General features: G+C 44.3%; 1 protein-coding gene across 1 annotated transcript in view; it reads right to left on the reverse strand.

The window, feature by feature from the left end:
* The window catches only part of NAA20 (N-alpha-acetyltransferase 20, NatB catalytic subunit), a 405,188-nt gene that overhangs the window by 104,123 nt on the left and 281,247 nt on the right, over positions 1–19,818 (reverse strand). The window contains exon 5 of the mRNA XM_069608076.1: positions 6,114–6,259. Coding sequence (XP_069464177.1) covers positions 6,114–6,259 — 146 coding nt within the window. The remainder of the gene's footprint in view (positions 1–6,113; positions 6,260–19,818) is intronic.

Below are 19,818 nucleotides of genomic sequence, written 5' to 3' on the forward strand. Positions count from 1 at the left end.
TAAGAGATCCATTGATTTAAATCCATAAGGAGCATGTAGCAAATATTTCCACTGGTATGTCCAGCATGGCTAGCATCCTGTAATCCATCAGATCTTTCCATCCCCCTATTTTTATATATCAGTAAGCTAGTGCTCTCTTTCCAGGTTTCTGGCATCTGGCCCGTTTAGCCAAAATATTGAAATAATGTGTGAAGTGCACTTCCCCACACCTCTGGTGATGTAATAAGGCCATTTCAGGTACCATCAGCTCTCGAAGAGGACATGCTTCCTTATTATCTTAATTATATCACTCACCTTTGCAGATCCAAACTGTTTCGCTAAGTTAATGTGGCATCTCTGGGTTCATTCAGGCCCAATGTACTGCTACATGTTTTTCCCAACTTCTCTTCACTCACACTGTTGACTGGCAAATTTCTTTGTGTGCATTTATTAAATCCCATATTCCACGGTTATTTGTGCTGCTTGCTAAGTGAGTTAGTTGTTTCCATACTTGATTCTTTCTTTTATACTTGGGTTGATGCAATTTTCTGTACTGTCTCTTCAACGTTTACTATTTGGTACTTCATTTTTGGTGCTGATGGTATGGTTATTTTGGATTATTTCATGGATTATCACATCTTAGTTTCTTTTTTTGCTAGTTGGATATCATGATCATACAGAATTGCTGCCATGTGCAAGATTCAATGTTTCGCGTACACTCTTATACTTTTTTATGGCAGTGGCATTTTTGATTAGTTGGGTCAGTTTGCTGAATTGATCAAGGGCAGAGGTGACCTGCGAAAGATCACACCTTCCCCATTGGCTCACATATTTGGAGGATTCCGTCTCAGCTACTGCTTTGGCTTGGTCTAGATTTCTGGGGTTCCATCGAATACGATGGTCTCCATTTGATAGATAGATGTCACCATTAAGTTCATGTTGGTTAACTGCGGTCTTATTGGCAATAAGAACACATAGGGGCAGGTGATCACTCTTCTCTAGTTGTTATGGCCATATCTATAACATGTGCTTTAGCTTCTTGATTGACAAAAATGTAGTCACGCGTGGAGCAGCTTTTACCGCTAGTGTGCGTTGAAGGCATGGTTGCATCACCTACACTATGCCCATTTAGCATGGTTAGGTTAAAACTCTGGAATAAACTCACCCAGCCTTTCCTTTGTCAGTTGGAGTCTGCATGTGATATGGTCCTGATGCCATTAGTTCATCTTGCCACTTTAGGCCTTATTCTAGAATTAAAAGCGGCCATTATAATCGGGATTCCACTTTTACATTCATTTAATATTCTTTTAACTGTGGCTATATTTTCTTTGTTTGAAATAACTTTAGGTGGATCGTATAGATTTATCAAAAGCAAATTATTCCAGGAGGATTTGCAGTTAACTAGGACTGCTTGAACCATGGGCCTGGACCAGGGGGTGTCCTTTAGTGACCACGGGTGTGGGGCAGAAATCATCAGACCACCCTTTGATCTACCTAGTGGACCTTTAATAGCCTTTGCCTGAGAGTATGCCTCTCATCAATATCACATGTCTCGGTCATCCAGGTCTCCTGGAGAGCAAATAAAGTGAATAAGTTGATGTATTCCAGGAGGCCCTCATTTGATTCATAATGCGCATGTCCCCTAGTGTTCCATGAACATATTACATCTGTCATTGATGAGTTTTAGAAAATTGGGCATTAAAGGCCATTGGTAACCATTGCCAATAGCCCTCATGATCACTCATTTCATCTGTATTTTTCTCATTCTTGCCCTCAACCACATTGTCAGTGTCTCTCGCTTCTTCGAGCCTATTTAGATCTGTACATTGAGTGCCTTCCACATGGATGCACAAATCTTTCGTTTTTCTCTTCTCAATCTTTTCACTATCATATTTAATGTGCTTAATTTGTACTTCTGAACAATTGTATCCCAATCTGAAAAGTTAATTTTCATGTTTTAAGATTCTGTTTTTGCACCAGATGTTCGAGGTTACATTAGGAGGATCCTCCAATTGATCCACTATATCGTCATTTTGTACGACTCTTAGGGGGACAATGTCGTGAATAATTCTTAACACTGTTCTGTGATTGAGTGGAGGATGTTGATAAATTCCAACTACTGCTCTGACTTGAAGTTCATCTAGCATTACTTCAGTAGGTTTCTTGCTGTTTGAGTCGGTTTACTGCTGCTGACTTTATTTACATCCTTTGTCTTCGTTCTAATGTCATCTTGAAGCGTGGGCATTACTATTTCTTTTATTACTTTACAACCATCTGTTTCAGAACTAGTTCCTTTTTCTTTATCATGTTCTAGTGAAGAGTTCAGGTCCAATACATCTATTATTTCCGCAGTCACATATGCACTTTGTTTTTCCTATTTTTACTTTTTTCTTTAGTTGCATTTCTGTTAGTACTTACTCCATCATTGGGTAGCTCAGTTGTGTCATTTGTTTCTAGCAGATCATTTCGGACGTCATATATATGACATTGATTTGAGTTTGGCCCACTCTTATCAGTACTGTTAGACTGATGGATCTGCACAATTCTAGATTGTTAGTTGATGTTTTTTGGTGCAGTTTTGATGATCTTAGTGGGTTTTGTATTCGGATGATTACATTCTACTGTGGTTCCATCATTGCTCTCAACTGTGACTTTGTCATGTATATGAGCGTTATTAATACACCCATTCTGGCAATAATTTTTCCGAGATTGTCCATACATTATTGGTTGACAAACCCGTTTTTGGGTGTTTCGCTTCCGTGTTCCCTTGATGGAATTACCTTTTGTTTTTCTGGGCTCTTGTGTTACAGTGTGAGGAGTCCATGTGTTTTATGGAATCAGTATTTACTTGTTTACTACTTCTGGAAGGGGTCTTTTCCATCTCATCTCTTTCACTTATTTGGATTCCAATTTCTACAGTAGATATGCAAATCTACTGGCGAGATGTTTTCTATAAAACAAAGTGTCTATAGATTGAGTTGCATGCCACTAATTTGCTGCACATGGGAAAAGTGTCTAAATCACTCTAAAGAACGAAGGAGCTGCTGAGGAGCTGCTAGGAACTGCTAGGTCGTGGGGTGCTACAAGCCACGTGCAACCCACGCCCTCATCAAACAGCACTTCCTGGTGCACTTCCCGGGCGCGCAACCCCTGGATCAAGGATAAAAATACAAAGAAATAATTTAGTATGGGAGACCAAACTAGTCTAGGTATTATAACAGTGTGATAAGGGTAATCCTAGTTGGGAGACAGTAATAAAGTCACTGTTTTGTTTAAGCAGCGTTGGCAATCCTCACGGCAGACAGCAGGGGTCTCAGTCAAACACAGCCAAACAGCATTTCCTGGTGCACTTCCTCATGGCAGTCAGAATTAGGAGTACAGCCGCCATTCCTCAACTCGGAAGTAGACAGTGAAATTCATCAGTTGTAAGAACGGAGTACGAAATAAACTGATCAATGTAATCCGTGCTGCTATTATGTATTGTATTGGGTTGGGTTATTTATATAGCGCTCTTTCCCCATTTGTATGGCCTCAATGCGCTTTGCGGTTGGCACGCCAATATGCCAGAGGTCCCAAGAGATTTTTAGATTAGGAGATGCAGGTGCGCTTTTTGCCGGTGTAGGACTACGGTGGCTGGCTAGGCTAGACCAAGCAGCCGAAATAGGTCAGACACGTGGGTGGGTGCTGTTGTGGTTTGCAATAGAGTGCTATTGTTGAAAACAATCGATGTGTGGCCAGCTATACTGAATTTCTTTAGTTGGTAGTCGTCGTATGCTAGTGGCAGAGGTGTTGAGGTACATCAGATGTTTTAGTGTGGACAGCTATATGTGTTGCTAGACCGAATTAGCATTGCCATAGCTGCATTCTAAAGTGCATGGATGCTTGGCCCTGCCTGCGGCCTGTGTCCATAGATGTGGTGTGAGGTATACATACCGTAGGCTTCGATAAGGTTCGGCTGCAGCGATCTTTGTCCAGTCCGGACTGTATGGTATTTGTATTTATGGTCTCATTATTCGTGGTGTCTGTGGTGCGAGAGTATGAGCGGTGAGGGCAAGAGATGAGGCCAAATATGGGTGAGGGCAGATAAGGCCTGGGTGTGACAATACAGTCGGTCACCCAGTATAATAGGCAGATGAGGTCGATACACCTAGATTTGGAAACCCTCTATTGTAGGATTGAGGGTCCTGTACAATGGGAGGGGTCTGGGCTCCAAATACAGTTGGTTTCACAGTATAGTGGGCAGGTATGACCTAGGTTTCACAATACAGTCGGTTGCCCAATATAATAGGTAGATAAGGTGGGTACACCTAGATTTGGAAGCCCTGTATAGTAGGAGAGAGGCCTAGGTTTCACAATACAATACGGGTATGGGAGACACCTAGATTTGGGAGTCCTGTATAGTGGCAGAGAGGCCTAGGTTTCACAATACAGTGGGTTACACAGTATAATAATAGGCAGATAAGGTAGATACACCTAGATTTGAGAACCCTGTATGGCAGGAGAGGGGCATAGGTTTCACAGTACAATAAGGGTATGGGAGATAATTTATGCACACATTCCTTAATTTGTTTAATCTTCTTAGTCCGGTCAAACTTAGAGCATTTAGCAGTTTTATTTTTGTTATTTCCACTAGGCATTTAAGCATTACTGGGGCATTGCCCTCAGTCCCGCTCTTAATATCATATAGCCATTGTGTAGTGCTTTCATTTGAGAGTAATAAAGCAAATCGAGTTAGTAATTTTACTCCCCAGGCAAGCCATTGAATTGGTACATCTCAGAATGTCAGGAGTATTTACATTGGCTGTAGACAGGGCAACAAAGTCCACTATTTTGGCAGTGCGATCCGTAGGCTGTTGACCATTATTGTTTTTTTCCCTTTGTTTCAATGGGCTTGTCTGGCCTAGGGGACGTCTGAGGTTATATTTGCACTCTGCTACAGCGCCAATTATATTGGTTTCCAATTTATTCTTCTTTACCACCGCAGTCAACGTTTCCATTTTAGTAGTTATTTCGGGTACAGGATTCATCAACTCCCTGCCTGAGGAGATTGGCCAGCCAGACTAGCGACCGGATGACGATGCACTGCTGCTCTCCCTTATCCAGTAGGAGGTGTCACAGAATACACAATTAAGACACATTGTAGTACTACTAAATGGGTCGAAGGGCAGAAAATAGTGCTGCATGTAACTCTTAAACACAGAGTTCAGTAGCACAGGTTTTCTTTTATTGAAAAATGTAATAGGAATGCAAGATGACCAGTGCTAAAACTATCAGGACTTAAAACACAGTCCAAGAGCTTTGTTTCAGCATATTCTTAGAAAATACAAGGCTGAATGATGTAGCTGGGTGAGAAGAATGGGCCTTGGTTTGTCCAAGTATCTAGCTTCCAGTTACTTTGCATGCAGTTTACTGTTATGTGGCAGAAGTGCAAACATTTGCATACGTATGTGAATTATATAGTCTGAACCTAGCTATCAAAAAGAGCACTGTACAAAAAAAAAAGGGGTCAAAGAAGAAGACTGCGAGAAATGGGGGGGGTGCGGGGGGTGATGTAGTGGCTTCATAACATTGGGCAGCGTTCACATAGATGCAGCTTTCCAGAGATCTTTGAGGAACCTGCATGCAAATGGTTTGAATCCTGGCAAGGTTCTCTCTGTCTAAAATCCTTAGGCAGACGATAATTAGTACCATTAGTATAATGTTTTACTTCCAATAAGAAGATATTCATTAAGCTTGAACTAGGCATGGTTGCAGGCGCGTGCTTTAGGCTCTTGTGTATACAGTGCATTTTCCACTCGCTGTAGAGAAATGTAGACTACATCACTGGGGCTGCATGAAAATGTTTTTATTCAGAGTGTTAGAGGCCAGGTCCTTGGAAGTACAGAAACGTCGACCCTTATCGACTGCTCCCCCCCACAGTTTCTAAACTAGACAAAACAGAGAAAAGCACATGGGCAACATCCACTACAAAGTACAAGGTGGCATCTGCAACCACAACAAACTGCTCTAAATGGCTGGGATTAAAACAGAACCAACTGAGGAACAGACAATCACGTCCTCTTAAAGGCACACAAAGAGTTGTAACTGCTATAGGTGCTAAATAGGATTTAAACACCCATATCAAACATACTCACCATAAGCATCTTCATCTGGCTCTCCATTACTGGCAGAGTAATATTCTATCACAGTCCTGTACACACTGTAGCCAAGTTGCTTATACATATTTACTGCCACCTGATTCGACACTCTTACAAAAAGATCGACGAAAAATCCACCCTTTCTGTAGTGAAAAGAAAATAAGCACAGAATAACAAAAATCAACAGGAAAATAATTTAGGATTATCTAATGTTCCAATTAACTATAAGCTTTTAATGACTTAACAGCATTAGTGCATATTAGACCTAATCAAATGGATTTAAATTCTTTCATTCCAAACACACTTCGCCCAATATCTTCATGAAAGGAGCCAAATAAAAACCAATGAGCAAGAATGCTTCGAACACAAAGAAATGTGTTTAAATCGCAGACAAAATGACAGATTAACATTCAATCCTTAAACAGCATCAACCAAAATCATTATTTTGCCAAAGTCCTCTTTTGGTGATAAACTTGTGTTACTTTCTGCTCTAATTGAATAAGCATATTCAGGAATCCTTTGCGGATGTTCCACATTTCACTCTGCAGAAACCATAGGCACAAAGAGTCCCAAAATGGAGAGTCTTTAAAGGGGAAGTTCGTTCAAAAATTGTTTACACATGCAAAATAAACTAGTTGGTCGTGGCCACCTTGTGCTAATCTTGTTCGTTGATTCATCGCCTTAAGTTCAAGTGCCCTCGCGGCAAGATTGCCCGCCCTTCAAACTCACATCACTAGATGCTTACGCCCCCTGTCCGTTGAGCATTCTAATGGCCCTTTTGTGCTCACCTCGTCCCCATCCATCCTCCTCCCTAGTATCAATGGCAATTGGCACCTATGAACAGTGTCGTACTGGGCCATAAGAGTGTCTCGGTCACCAATGAAAACGTGGCACACAGTTCGAAGTCACTAATCATTCCTTTTCGGACACTGTTTCAATATTACCCAAAGGTGAGTATTTTGATGAAAAGGTGATGCAAATTGTGCATTTAAAAAAATATATATATATTCACCAACAGTGTTCACTACTACTAGCCGCATATTGAAAAACTGGTCCATATGGCTAAAAAAAGTTGGCCACTTTCAACAACAAAAAAAAAAAAGAAGAAAAAAACAAGCATTTTGTGTTTGTGGTCCAACGCTGGCCCTATTGCCCTATAGGCAGTACGAGCAGGCCCATGCTTGTGCGCTCACAAGGGGGCAGGGTGGGTGGATATGGCAGATGTGAAACATTGGCATCAAGGCTGAGTGGGTTTCAACGAAAACGTTGTAAAGACTGGAGGGGGGCATCTGTACTCCTGCCCTCTATATGGCAGAGCAGAAGCAGAGAGCACCCCAGCCAAGATTCTCCATTTGGTAAACGTGGATGAGAAATCGAGGCTTAAGCTCGCAGGAGGTAATGCAGGCTGGTTCTTAAGTACAGTTTAGTCCCCAAGCACCCACAAAGGAATGTCCACACACTATGTTAGTGAAAAAACAGTTCTTTATATAAATAAGGCTTTGATTATGTACACATAAAATAAGGTGCTCAGGCAATTCTAAAATGATAAATATACACAGTTTCTATGTGGTGCCACAATGACTTCTTTGATTCCATTAAAATGCATCAACTGCAGGCAGTTTCAAATAGCATACAAATCAATAGCAACAGGTATCAACCATAGACTTTGGAAGGAAAACAAAGGGTTAAACAATTGGCAGAATACTGGGCCCCTACCACCAGGCACAGATCTGTGTGAGGATCCCCCCACCTGGGCAACCTGTAAATAATGCAATGTAACACGCCCAGTCCATATATTGTTCAATATAGTCTTCGTTCCATATAAAAAGGTTCTACTACCCCAATGTACCTGGTTTAGCGGAGTTCGACGTCGGGTCGTCGATGGATCCTTCTTGAGTGAACTCCCTTTAAGGCAGGAGCCACGGATCGTAGAGATCCCTCGAAGAAAAGGTGAACAAAGAGATCAAGGCAGCAGCTTCGGTCCTGGCGTTGCTCGTCGACGATCAGTTGTGGACGTCCTGCGAAGATGAGGCGTGCAGTGCACCTCGATGACGATAGTTCGTTGTTGCAAAGAGTCAATGAACAACTTCAGCCAAGCAATGGCGTTGAGTCGTCGGCGTCTTTGTGGTCTTCGGGTGGCAGGAAACGCACTAGTGGATTCTCCTCGGTTCGTCAGCAGCCCTGATCTTATCAGGAGGGACAAAGCGGTTGACTGTGATGAATAAGGGGAGTCCTTGATTCAAAGTGTTCTTAGGCAATGTAGGGTTGCGTCTCCGGTCGTCGGCGTAAAGCTGTCCCTGCTTCTGAGCAACACAGCTTCGACGGGCCTCCAGCGGTTACAGAGATCCTCTGAACCCTGGTCGACAACGGTGGACAGAATTTCCTGGCGCTTCTCTTCAGTTTCCTCGGCGGTCCCCGTCTCCAGTCCCTCGTAGCTCGGGAAGAGGTCTCCTAGCCAGGTCCTCTCTTGGATCAGTTTCTTGAAGGCACACCAGCTTTCAGATTGCGTCAAAGGGAAACCGTTAACCTTCTTCCGACTCTGCTTCGAGAGTAAGCATCAAGTTTCGACTTCAGCTTCTGAACAATTTCAATCAGTGAGAGGTGCCCAGATCTGTCATTGTGATGCTGGAAATGCATTGGAGGGACACGGCCTCCCTGTCCTTTACTCCTTTTATCATGTGTGTTCTGTGTTTTTTCTGCATTTCCAGCATCACACAAGTCACACATTCACACCCACTTTTCTAAGCCTTTATAAACACCTTGACATTTACCAAGAGATCATCTGTGCAATCTACAAGGTAGATCGTCATTGAGCTACCTGTTCCCCGGATACCTGTTCAACAGCGACTTGTTCCCTGTTAGGCAAAGTTTGTATGCAGTATCCTTTGGGACCACTACACACAACAAGGACTACAAGTGCAAGCAAAACCAACCTTTGGTATAAGTCTGTACCATACAGTTTTTGGTAGCGAGTTGAGCAGCCAGGCTCATCTCAAGATGGAATGTGAGCTTGTAATGAGGTTACACAGAGGTCTACAATTACAAGCATTCAAATAGACACTTACACTCAAGGTTTCTTGGTAAAATACTTAATTTATGAAACAGTCATTTAGAAAACATTCACTAAAAGGGGGGAATCAATATCACAGAGTTATATGTCGGGTCACAAGCCGACTAGGCCTGCAAGTTGCCAAAGTTTCACGCACTTTCGCAGTGAGAGGTAAGTTCTCTCAGTCAGGTTTTCACACTACCGTATATTGAAGAAAAAGATGCAGCTTAAGACTTCTGTTCCTGACAGTTGCTGCAGATCTCGCTGTCCCAGAGCCTCAGTCGTGGGGACAAGAGGGAGGATGTCAGGGGACTCCTGCACTGCACAGGGACTGGTTACAGAGCTGGCAAACTGGCAATTCTTCGATTCCGGTAGCTGTCTTCAAGCACACAAACTGGTGTCCTTCTCCCTGTCTAGTCGGTTTCCTGCAGCACTCTGAGAAAAATACAACCAGCTCCGAGAATGGTGTCCAGGTGGCTTACGAGTTGATTGGTCCCACCAACTCAAAAGGAAGAAGTCGTCCTTAAAGGGCTTCTCTGTTGAGATGAACTTGGCGATTCGGACCTGCAGCAGGGCTCCACAGGGCAAACCAACGGTCCAGTAGTTGCAGCAGATGTCCTCTTCCAGCTCGTCTTCGGTTCCTTCATTCCAGTGGTCGACTCTGCCTTCCAAGCCAAGAGACTCACCTTTTAAACAGTTTTCCCCCCCATTCATTCCAGCCAAGCTGCCACTCACTCAGCAGGGAGCTGTCCTTGCCAGACAGTTAGCCAGCCAGCCAATCACACCAGAGTGCATTTGGGTCTCCTGGGAGACTAAGCACAGGGATCGAGCACCTCCCTCACTTCCTGCCCACACCAGACTCAGGCGCCAGAGGCGGTCTTCAGTCCTGAAGCCCGCCAAAGGCGTAGGAAAAAAGGGACCAAACCTGGTTTGGCGCGCAGAGACAAACTCTAGAATGAACTTTGCAAAAATAAACTTCAAAAAAAGAAGACCGGGACCTGTTTTTACTGAGGGGGCTCAGACGCTATCTTGAAAAACATGGCTCCCGCGATTTAACGCTACCGTTGTTCGGGGTCTGGAAAAATCATGGTAGTTTGTTGTAAAACCACTGCCACCAGCCATTTTGATAGGAAAGGGTAGCATTTGACTGCTACATGCGTTTTTAGACCCAGGGGTACTGGGTAACCCCTCCAGCACTCTATTGTAAGATAGTGTGTGCTGGGTCTAGGAATTTAAAAAGACTAGTAAAGTCAATTTAACTTTATATTCTCTGGGAAACAGTTGTTTATCCCAGAGAAGGTACTTACGTTATATTAATTTATATAGCGCACGGCCGCCCAAAAGCATAATGGCGCTAGAGAGAGAGATCAGACCAATCAGTGTTGAAACCATAGTGAGAGGCCTAGAAAAGGGTTGTTTTAAGTGCTTTTCTAAAAGCTAGATGATTAGACATTTTCCTCATTTCAGATGGCAGGCCGTTCCATAGGTTAGCTGCAACTATGGAAAAGGCCCGACCACCTATCCTGGTACGCCGAAACATTGGAACGACCAGGTGATCGGCGGTAGAAGAGCGGAGATCCCGTGCAGGGTAGTAGCGCAGAAATTTAGCCTGCAGAAATTTAGCCTGCAGAAACTCAGCCCCCTGGCCATGAATAGCCCTGTGGACAATGCACATAGCCTTAAAACGAATGCGCTTGTTTACCGGCTGCCAGTGAAGAGAACGCAGCACCGGGGAAATATGAGCTCCACATGGGGTGCCCGTAGCCAGCCTAACTGCCAGGTTCTCTATCCGTTGTAATCGTATCAGGCCGATCGGCTGGGCCAGGTACAGAGAGTTATAATAATCCAAGCGAGATAGGACCAGTGCAGCAACAACCAGAGGACAAAGAGGTTCAGGTATCATAGGGAGGACCTTCTTCAAGATCTTAAGTTGATAGTGGCCTGCTTGACATACAACCTCAACTTAGTTCGTCATGGAGAGAGAGTCAGAGAGAATAACCCCAAGATTTTTTACCTTGCTGACTGGGCAAGGAAGGGGACCTAGAGTGGAGGGCCAGAAGGCAGAAACCCACAGTGAGGGATCAGGGGGACATCCCACCAACAAAACCTCAGGCTTATCCTCGTTACACTTGAGCCAGTTGAGGTCCATCCAATCGCCCACGGCCCTCAAACATTCACGAAGGTACGCCGACACCGCCGCCTGATCCTGATCTAGCCGGATCAGGCTTTGGGTGTCGTAGGCATACGAATAACAGTTGAGGCCGTGGGCACGGATGAGGCACACCAGAGCATAGATGTAAATGTTGAACAAAATCGGGGACAGAGATGACCCCTGAGGGACACCGCAAGTGAGAGCTGGATCGGGAGAGGAAAGGAGGCATGGCAAGAGTGTGTGCAGTCCGACAGGAAGGAGGTGAACCAGGCAAGAACCTGGCCAGATATTCCAATCTGGGCCAGGCGGGAGAACAGGATGGGGTGGTTGACAATATCGAATGCCGCTGAAACCTTAAGCCAGCCTAAAAGGCTTCCCTGTGTCACTGCACTGGGGGTGCTGTGTAACACACATGAAAAGATGATGCCTATGGAGTGGTCTAAAACTCCATATTCCAAGAACATGAGAGTAAAACACACATCAAAATACGAGAGAGTGGGGGAAAAAAGGCTCATACACTCTACAGGTAAAAAAAATCAAGTCCTCAAAATCCAGCAAAGTTTCTGGGGGTCTACAAGGTGAAGGGAATTAGCACATTTATGAGAATTCTCCCCAACATTCCCTTGCTTGTTGTATCAGCTCATTTGTTTGTCCAAGTAAGGGTCGGTCACCTATTTGCTTCTGTATGTTCATCCATCGCTGCTCTGAAAGTTTCTTTCGATTTCCAACTAATGTAGCCAGTATTCTGATTTATTCATCTCAAAGACTTCACCATTATCAAATGTTTGATGTATTTTGATGTGGGTAAATATTGCATCACTGAGCATTGTAACAGAATGGATTGTTTCGTGGGCCATGTTTGAAAGCATGTTTTCTTTTGATGCTTGAAAGCTCATTCAAAGGACGCATAATAGCTTACGATTTGCAGTATAACAATCAATTCTATAAGAAAGTTATTGCTGTGTTAATTCGACTAGGTTACACAGGTTTTCTTTATTTACAACAAACCTTTTTACAAAGCTGTGTAGTAATTGCTTTATTCACATTCATACATTTGTAATTAATTATATTTTTTTATACAGATGATCGTTTTCAAGAACGCCTTCATGTATTGTTCTCGGTTGCCCTTCTGTGAGCCATGCCAAAACTCAAGGCATAGTCCTGCATATATTCCCGAAGGATATTGATTTTATAATAAGATGGATTACAAATTGTGGTTTTCCGGTGGACGAGAGTGAAAGTAGAGCCCAGGCCGTCTTGGGAGACGTGCCGGCCAAAATGATTCTGCGTCTGCATTCTGCACTTTACCGAAGATATGTACAAACAATCAAAGTACACAAAAAAAGCGTTGACCGAGAATTCTTCGTAAATTGCTTCCAAATGCAATTCCGACTCAATTTCATCACACACTGGCTCAGGTGAGTAGTGGACGATGAATTTGTTATGTTTGTTGGTATGTAGGACAGTGGTGTATGTATTCTAAATGATCTCTCGATTTATTTAAATTAGTGTATTAAAAAGGTAACATGAACGGTTTAGAATTTCCGTTTATTTCCATCAACGTTGCTAAATCAATCCAAAAAAAATGACAGCTGCTGGTAAAAAAAATTGTTTCGGAAAACCTTTTAAAGTGGTCTCAGTCTATCAGCAGCCATCTTTGGTGGCGCTCCAAAACTTGTGATGGATCAGTAGAAATTCTACTTGAAAAATGGCGTTCATTGATGCACCATTGTTCCAACATACACTCATGGACCGAAAAAAAACATTTCCACAAATGTGCACATGGTCCTTGAGAAGATGGTCTACGATAAAACGCTTTCAAGAGACCTAAAGGGACTCGCCAAATTCTGTCATACTGGAGATTTAGAGGTTTTCAATAATATGCACCTAAAGTACAGGCCCAAAAGGTTGCCTTTAGGCATAGATGGTATAGAGGCCAGAACAAGACTAGCTGTACTTGCGCACAACGAGAACGTTGGGAGGGAGCAAGCGAAAACTGCAGAAACTTTCGGGATGCTTCGTTACCTCATGGCCTTTACAAAACAAAGCAAACAATGGGTGGCCAAGCCAATCTACGAGGAAATAGATTTTGAATTTTTGAAAGATCGGACATCGACTGTGTTGGCCATGCATACTCATGAAATAGATCCTTATTTTGTTCCCAGGACAATTAGAATGTCGTAAGACATTGCAAACAAGCCTTGTCCTCCAAAATTGAAACTTGTTGAAAGTTTGACTTCCAGATTTAAAATGATTTGTAGCAGTCTTTAATATCTGCTCACAATCAAATTTTTCATATGTTCTCCAATGTTTGGACATTGTACAGAAACAATGTAATGTTATTATACTTGCAATTTCAATGCTAGATAATGTATTAGAAAGTATTTATTGACACCGATATAATCGGGTTTATGATGCACTATCTTTTACCTTTCCATCAGTTATATTGCTTATACTCTGTCTAGAAGACACATGTCTAGGGTTGCTATTGGTACTCTTGTTCATAAGAGAATTGCCTTAGCACTTTGGTGCTGGACTGCCCATTTGGGTGGGATGAAGACTGATATGCAAATGGATCTTTCCCATCTGTGAAAGTTACACTGAGGCTTGGTGTCCGTCAAACCCTCTGCTACACACAAATCCCATACACACATGCAATCCATGGCCCTTGTGCGGATGGCCTCCCCTTAGCAGAAGCAATAAATCGTTTCAATAAGGGATATGTTTTTTATATGGACTAAGTGGAGGTGTGTCCGTCGACAATATGTTTGCTGAAAGGGCAATGAAAAGGGGTAAAAAGGATGTCATATGAGACATCAAATCTATCCCATGGCTCTAGTTAGCTACATGGATCAAGCACTTCAATCACTTGAAGCTTTCCCACCAGCACAACCAATCCCTTTTACACACAAAATATCCCATAAAGGTATTCGATGTTGGCTGGTTTAGCCCTAGCTATTCTCACCTTTTGAAAACTGTTCTGCTGCAAAGGGCACATCCTACTCGAATAGTGGGAACCAATTCTTCATCGCCTCAAGCCCCTTGCTGACTTGCTACAGCCTTCTCAAGAACACCCGCTTTTTGCTTCACCTGCGTGATCGTGCGCTTTGACGCACAACTGTAATAAAGTTAGGGAACAACTCTGAAGAATGTTCTAATGCTCCGAGTGTGTTAACCGACCATTCTCTTTACAGGTTGTGGCTGTATTTTCCTCATTTGTCGCATTACAAAATGTATTCTATATATGCTGTATAGTATCGCATGTGGTGCTAACGGTTTTTACATAACTAAAGTTTATTTGCGTCTATTGTTCTGGTCAACAATAAATGTATAGATCTATTTCATTTACACTTGTCTAAGAGTAACTTGTGGGTCGTTGCTGTGTGTGCTCATTGTGGGCTTCTGATCACCATCAAACCTCCTGAGACTTAGTCTTGACCGGCTGCCAAGCTACCAACAGTGGTCTGGCTTGTCCAGAAAGATCCCCCGTTTCACTAAACCGAGGGTTGCCTCTTAAACCGAAGCCCATCAGGTAAGAGTTTAGAAATCCATCTTAACACCCTATTGCAGCACTTGTTTAGTTTAGTTTTTTTTATTTGTACCGCTCGCCGAACCCTGAGGTAACTAGGTGCCATAGACTTAGAGCAATTTAGAACAAGTTACACATATACATACAAGATAATGACAGTAAGTGCACATGACCGGGTTACATGGTGGTCCGAAAGGAAAAAAAAAAATGAGAGGATACAGTGATGAGGCAGTGGGTGAGTCAGGCAGAGGAGGAGTACTTGTTGGCCAGCCAGGACTTTTTTTTTTTAATAAAACATTTTCTTATTGATTTTTTGCTACACAATACAAATAAAACATTGACGCCAGTGGAGTTTTATCAACCTTAAGATTCTAACAATCTTGGGTCCCAGGTTCAACAGCACAAAGTAATGGCAGTGTTACAAGACCATACTTTCTCGGCAGATGTATTGAGGCATCTGGCATACAGTTTCCAGTATCCTATTGAGCATTCTCCCATTTTCCCCAGATCTCGTCGGCTTTCCCAGGGCAACCCCTGGCCGCATACACACGTCGCTCCATCGCTATGCATGCGTCTACATCATTTATCCATTGTGCATGTTCCGGGGTTACATTTGAGCCCCACAGTTTGGCAATGTTGCGTTTGATCAGTGATGTGGAGGTTAAAAACAGTAGTTTATCAGTGCGTGACATTGCACCCTCATCTTCTGTGCCCAGTAACATCAGCTTCGGATCTCTAGCCACAGTACAGCCCGGTACCTTAGACCATGTGTCACAGCATTGTTGCCAGGATAATTTGATGTGCGAACAGTCCCACAGTATGTGGAAGAAAGTGCCCTCCTCCTGGCAGCAGCATAGGCAATTAGGGTCTGATTTTACCACAGCGATAGAGTGCTACCCTTGGGTAGTAAATTCTGTGTAGAATTTTGAGCTGGATGAGGCGGAGCCTGGCCAATATGGCTGTCTCTCTTGGGTACATTAGGATTGTTATCCAGTCCTCAGGCAGGATCTCCCCCACATCCCTCTCCCACTTGGACTTCCAACTCGTTAAAGCAGACGTAGCAAAAGGAGGCGAGAGCATTATACATCACAGAGGTGATTTTGGCATCTATTCGGTCACGGACTAGGTTCCTCTCTATGGGAGTGCAGTCCGCCATATTACTCAGATCAGGGAGATGACGCTGTAGGGCGTGACTTAGCTGCGTGTGCCGGTATCGGGCAGTAGCAGGGAGGTCTAATTTATCAACCAGATCATCAATAGGTATAATCCCCCTTCCGCAATCACATCACCCACTTTTATTATTCCTGCGGTTATCCAGTTTTGCCATTTCGGGAGTTTGTCCAGCTCAGAAATATGTTGGTTTGCCCACAGTGGCTGCACAGGGGTGATTTTCCCTACCCAGTTTATGCCATCGTTTTGGGAGCACTGGTGTTGGTTTTCCGGTATAGGGACTCCAGTGGGGTTATTGTCGCTCCTCTTGTGATATCGAATTTAATGTGGGGTAGCAATGGATTTCCGTGTAGTAAGTCATTTATTACTGCCATTTGGCTTGCCCAGTGGTATGTCTGTAAGCGTGGCAGCCCTATGCCTCCCTCCCAGACGGACCGCTGCAGGGTGTTAAGTGCTAGCCTGGGGTGTCCGTTGTTCCATAGGAGTTTCCTAAGTGTTCTGTCAATGCTGTGAAATTCACGTGTGGGGATGTGTAGTGGGGCATTTTGAAGGATGTATAGGAATCTTGGCAAGGACATCATTTTAAATAATGCTGCTCTCCCTAGTAGGGTCAGCGGCAAGGCGTGTTTGACATCGTCCGCAAATCGGTCTATGATTGGATGGAGCTTCGCCTCTACATATTCATTCAAGTTTGTTGTGATCTGGACCACTTCCCCCCCCCCCCATCCACCTACCCCCCCCCCCAACTATCGGAATAGGTTACCCTCGACACGAAAAGGGCAGTTTTGTAACACAGCACCCTCCATTTCTTTCACTGGGAATAGTATAGATTTTGACCAGTTTACCCTCAGGCCACTGAAGGACTCATTTTTCCAGTAAGAGCGTTACTATTGGACAGGAGGATATGGGGTCTGACAGATTCAGAAGCAGGTTGTCTGCATATAGCGAGATCTTGTCCTCCCAATCATCTGTCCAACGAAACCCCTTCCTCATCTGCGTATCCCTTAATATAGCCAGCGGCTCTATTGCGAGTGCAAAGCGCATTGCAGAGAAGGGGCAGCCATGTCGTGTCCCTTTGCCCTGTCTGAAGGGTTTCGAAGGCCACCCATTTACCCTGGTCTCACCCTCGGGGGATTTATATAGTAGCTGCACCCAGCCCATGAATTGTTCCCCAAACCCCATTCAGTGCATTATTTCCCACAGTGCCTCCCAGTAGACCGAGTCGAAGGCCTTCTCGAAGATTTGCTAATAGTGCTAGGGAACCTTGGAGGGTAGAGGACTTTTCTAGCGCTGCGTGTAGTCTATATATGTTCATATGTGTAGATCTTTGGGGCATAAAGCCACACTGATCCGGATGCATCAGTGACATAATACATTTCTGCAATCTGTTTGCCAGTGCTTTCGCTAAGATTTTGGTTTCACTGTTAATTAACGAGAACAGCCTATATGAGCTACATTTCTCTGGAGGTTTGTCGGGTTTGGGTATCACGATTATGGTGGCTTTCCTCAGGTCTGAGGGCAGCTGGCCTTGCGTCTTTGAGTGCGTTTACATGCGTAGGTGGTGTGGGACTATTTCGCTTGGTTCTATTCCCTTTCCGTACTTCCACCCGAAAGCCATTCGGCCCCGGCCTTTTCCCGGGGTGGAGTTGCGATATGGCCAACACCAGCTCTTCTGCTGTAATGTTCGCTTCAAGTAAGTCTCTTTGTGCACTCGTTAGGTTAGGGAGGGTAATCTCCTCTAGTACGGAGAGGTTAGCGGGTGTCTCAGGTCATTTAGTTCTACATAATGAGCTGCAACACCTTCTGCAATATCCTGGTCGGTTGACAGCGGTTCCACGTTATCGGGTTTTATCATTCTAACCTGTTTGTGCCCTTCATCTCTGCGTTCTAGCCACGCTAGCATTTTACCTGCCTTGTCACCGGTCTCGAAAAGTCTGGCGCGCATCGCTCTGTGTGCTTGCTTGGCATTGTCTAGGGCTATGTTATGTAGTTTATTTTGGGTGAGGACCAATGCACGGTTGGTTTCACGTAGATCTAGCGCCAGGTGTGAATGTTCTGCTTGCTCCACCTGTGTTTCGGCTTCTTTCACTTTCTCGAAATGTGCATTCTTATGTGCCGCTGTCCAGGAGAGGATCTCTTCGCAGCACTGGTTTGTACGCCAACACACCTGGGTCATCAGTTGACCCTCTGTTTAGTTCGAAGTAGGTTTTTCTGGTTTCTTAGATGTGTTCTACCCAGATAATAGTCAAGGCGCCAGGAGGGCGGAGGGGTTGGCCTTCTTGTTGACAATTCTATTAGTAGGGGTGAATGATCATAGATACCGCGTGGAAGTGGGGTGGCGCTGAGCGCTTTGTGTATGTCTGTGGTTGGTAGGAAAAAATAATCCAGCCTCGAGAGGGAAGCATGGAACCCTGAGTGGAATGAGTATTCCCTGCTCTCAGGGTGGAGGTTGTGCCATACATCTCTCAGCCCCAGTGCTGCAGTGAAGGTAGCTAGTTGTGTGGGTGTCAGGGTTTCTGCCCTTTAGGTGTGTGCGGGCCATTCCTATGTTCATGACATGATTGAAATCACCCCCGAGGATTAGTGTGTCTGAGGTATCTTGGACCATCAGGGGCGTTAGAATCTTTATGAATGTAGACATCAGTGTGGGCGGCGAGTACACAGCTAGTATTGTTATGGTTTGGTTCCACAGTGTTCCGGTCATATAGACATATCTGTCCCCTGTGTCCTGCGACACTCTGGAAAGTGTAAAAGGTAGTTTTTTGTGAATCAGTATAAGGACCCCTCTCAAGCCTGTGGTAAAACCTGCGTGCAGTGCCATGCAATAGTTGCTGCGTTTAAATAGATTGCATGTTGTGCCCGATACATGGGTCTCGGTGAGTAGCGCCACATCCGGTGATTGTCCGTTTAAAGCCTGGGTGACAAGTATTCACTTAATCCCACTGCCCAGTCCATTGACATTCCATGTCGGGAGTCTCAGGGTTTTTGTGTCAGAGCCAGCTCTTGCCATTTGATGTAGAAGGGCTTCTGTTGAGCAGTCTATATGAGGTTTTGGTTAAAGACTCAAGCTGTTGTCTCGCAGTGTGCTGTAACTTTGTAGGAGTAAGTATGCAGTGCTTTTCGGACCCATAAAGAACCATAATTAAGAAGTTCCCCACCCCCCTCCCTATAACTCATCCCATTTGAGGCATCTGTTGCCTAAGTAGAGGTTCACAACTTTACCTATCCCCCCCTCCGTATACTTCCACCCAACCTGGAGTATCTGTCGCCTAAACCAAAACAATTAAACAAACAAATCCACACTCAGTGTTTCATTCGCTCTCGTCTACAGTCACTGGTGTAGAGCCAATAGATAAAAATGTTACCTATCCTATTTGTGCTGTAACTGCAGTGGGGATCCGTTCCGGCGGGCCGCCAACTATTCTGGTGGCTTATTCTACAGTAGTCTTGGCAGGGTACAAGCATAGCCTTTCCTTTGTTTGCTTCCTGATCCGCGTTATACTCTCAGGATGAGTTTCCTCTTGCGTCAGTTATTTTCTCAGTTTGGCAGTAATGCTGGATCTTGTCGTGGTCTCTCAGGTGGTGCTCTCTGGTCGTGGCCAATTTCTACCGTGGTCTTGCCTGCGATTTGATCTCCAGTATCCCTCTAGGTTGTTTTCGGCCCAGCTCCATGCCTCTGAGTTCCGTGAAGTGTACGGTCGTACCATTATGATAGATTTTCAGCTGTGCAGGGAATAACAGTCCGTATATTATGCTGAGGGTCTGGAGGCGTGTCTTGAGTGGATCAAAGGACTGCCTCGCT

Source organism: Ambystoma mexicanum, chromosome 4q, assembly GCF_040938575.1.
Source record: "Ambystoma mexicanum isolate Mex_15411 chromosome 4q, UKY_AmexF1_1, whole genome shotgun sequence".
Lineage (NCBI taxonomy): Eukaryota > Metazoa > Chordata > Amphibia > Caudata > Ambystomatidae > Ambystoma > Ambystoma mexicanum.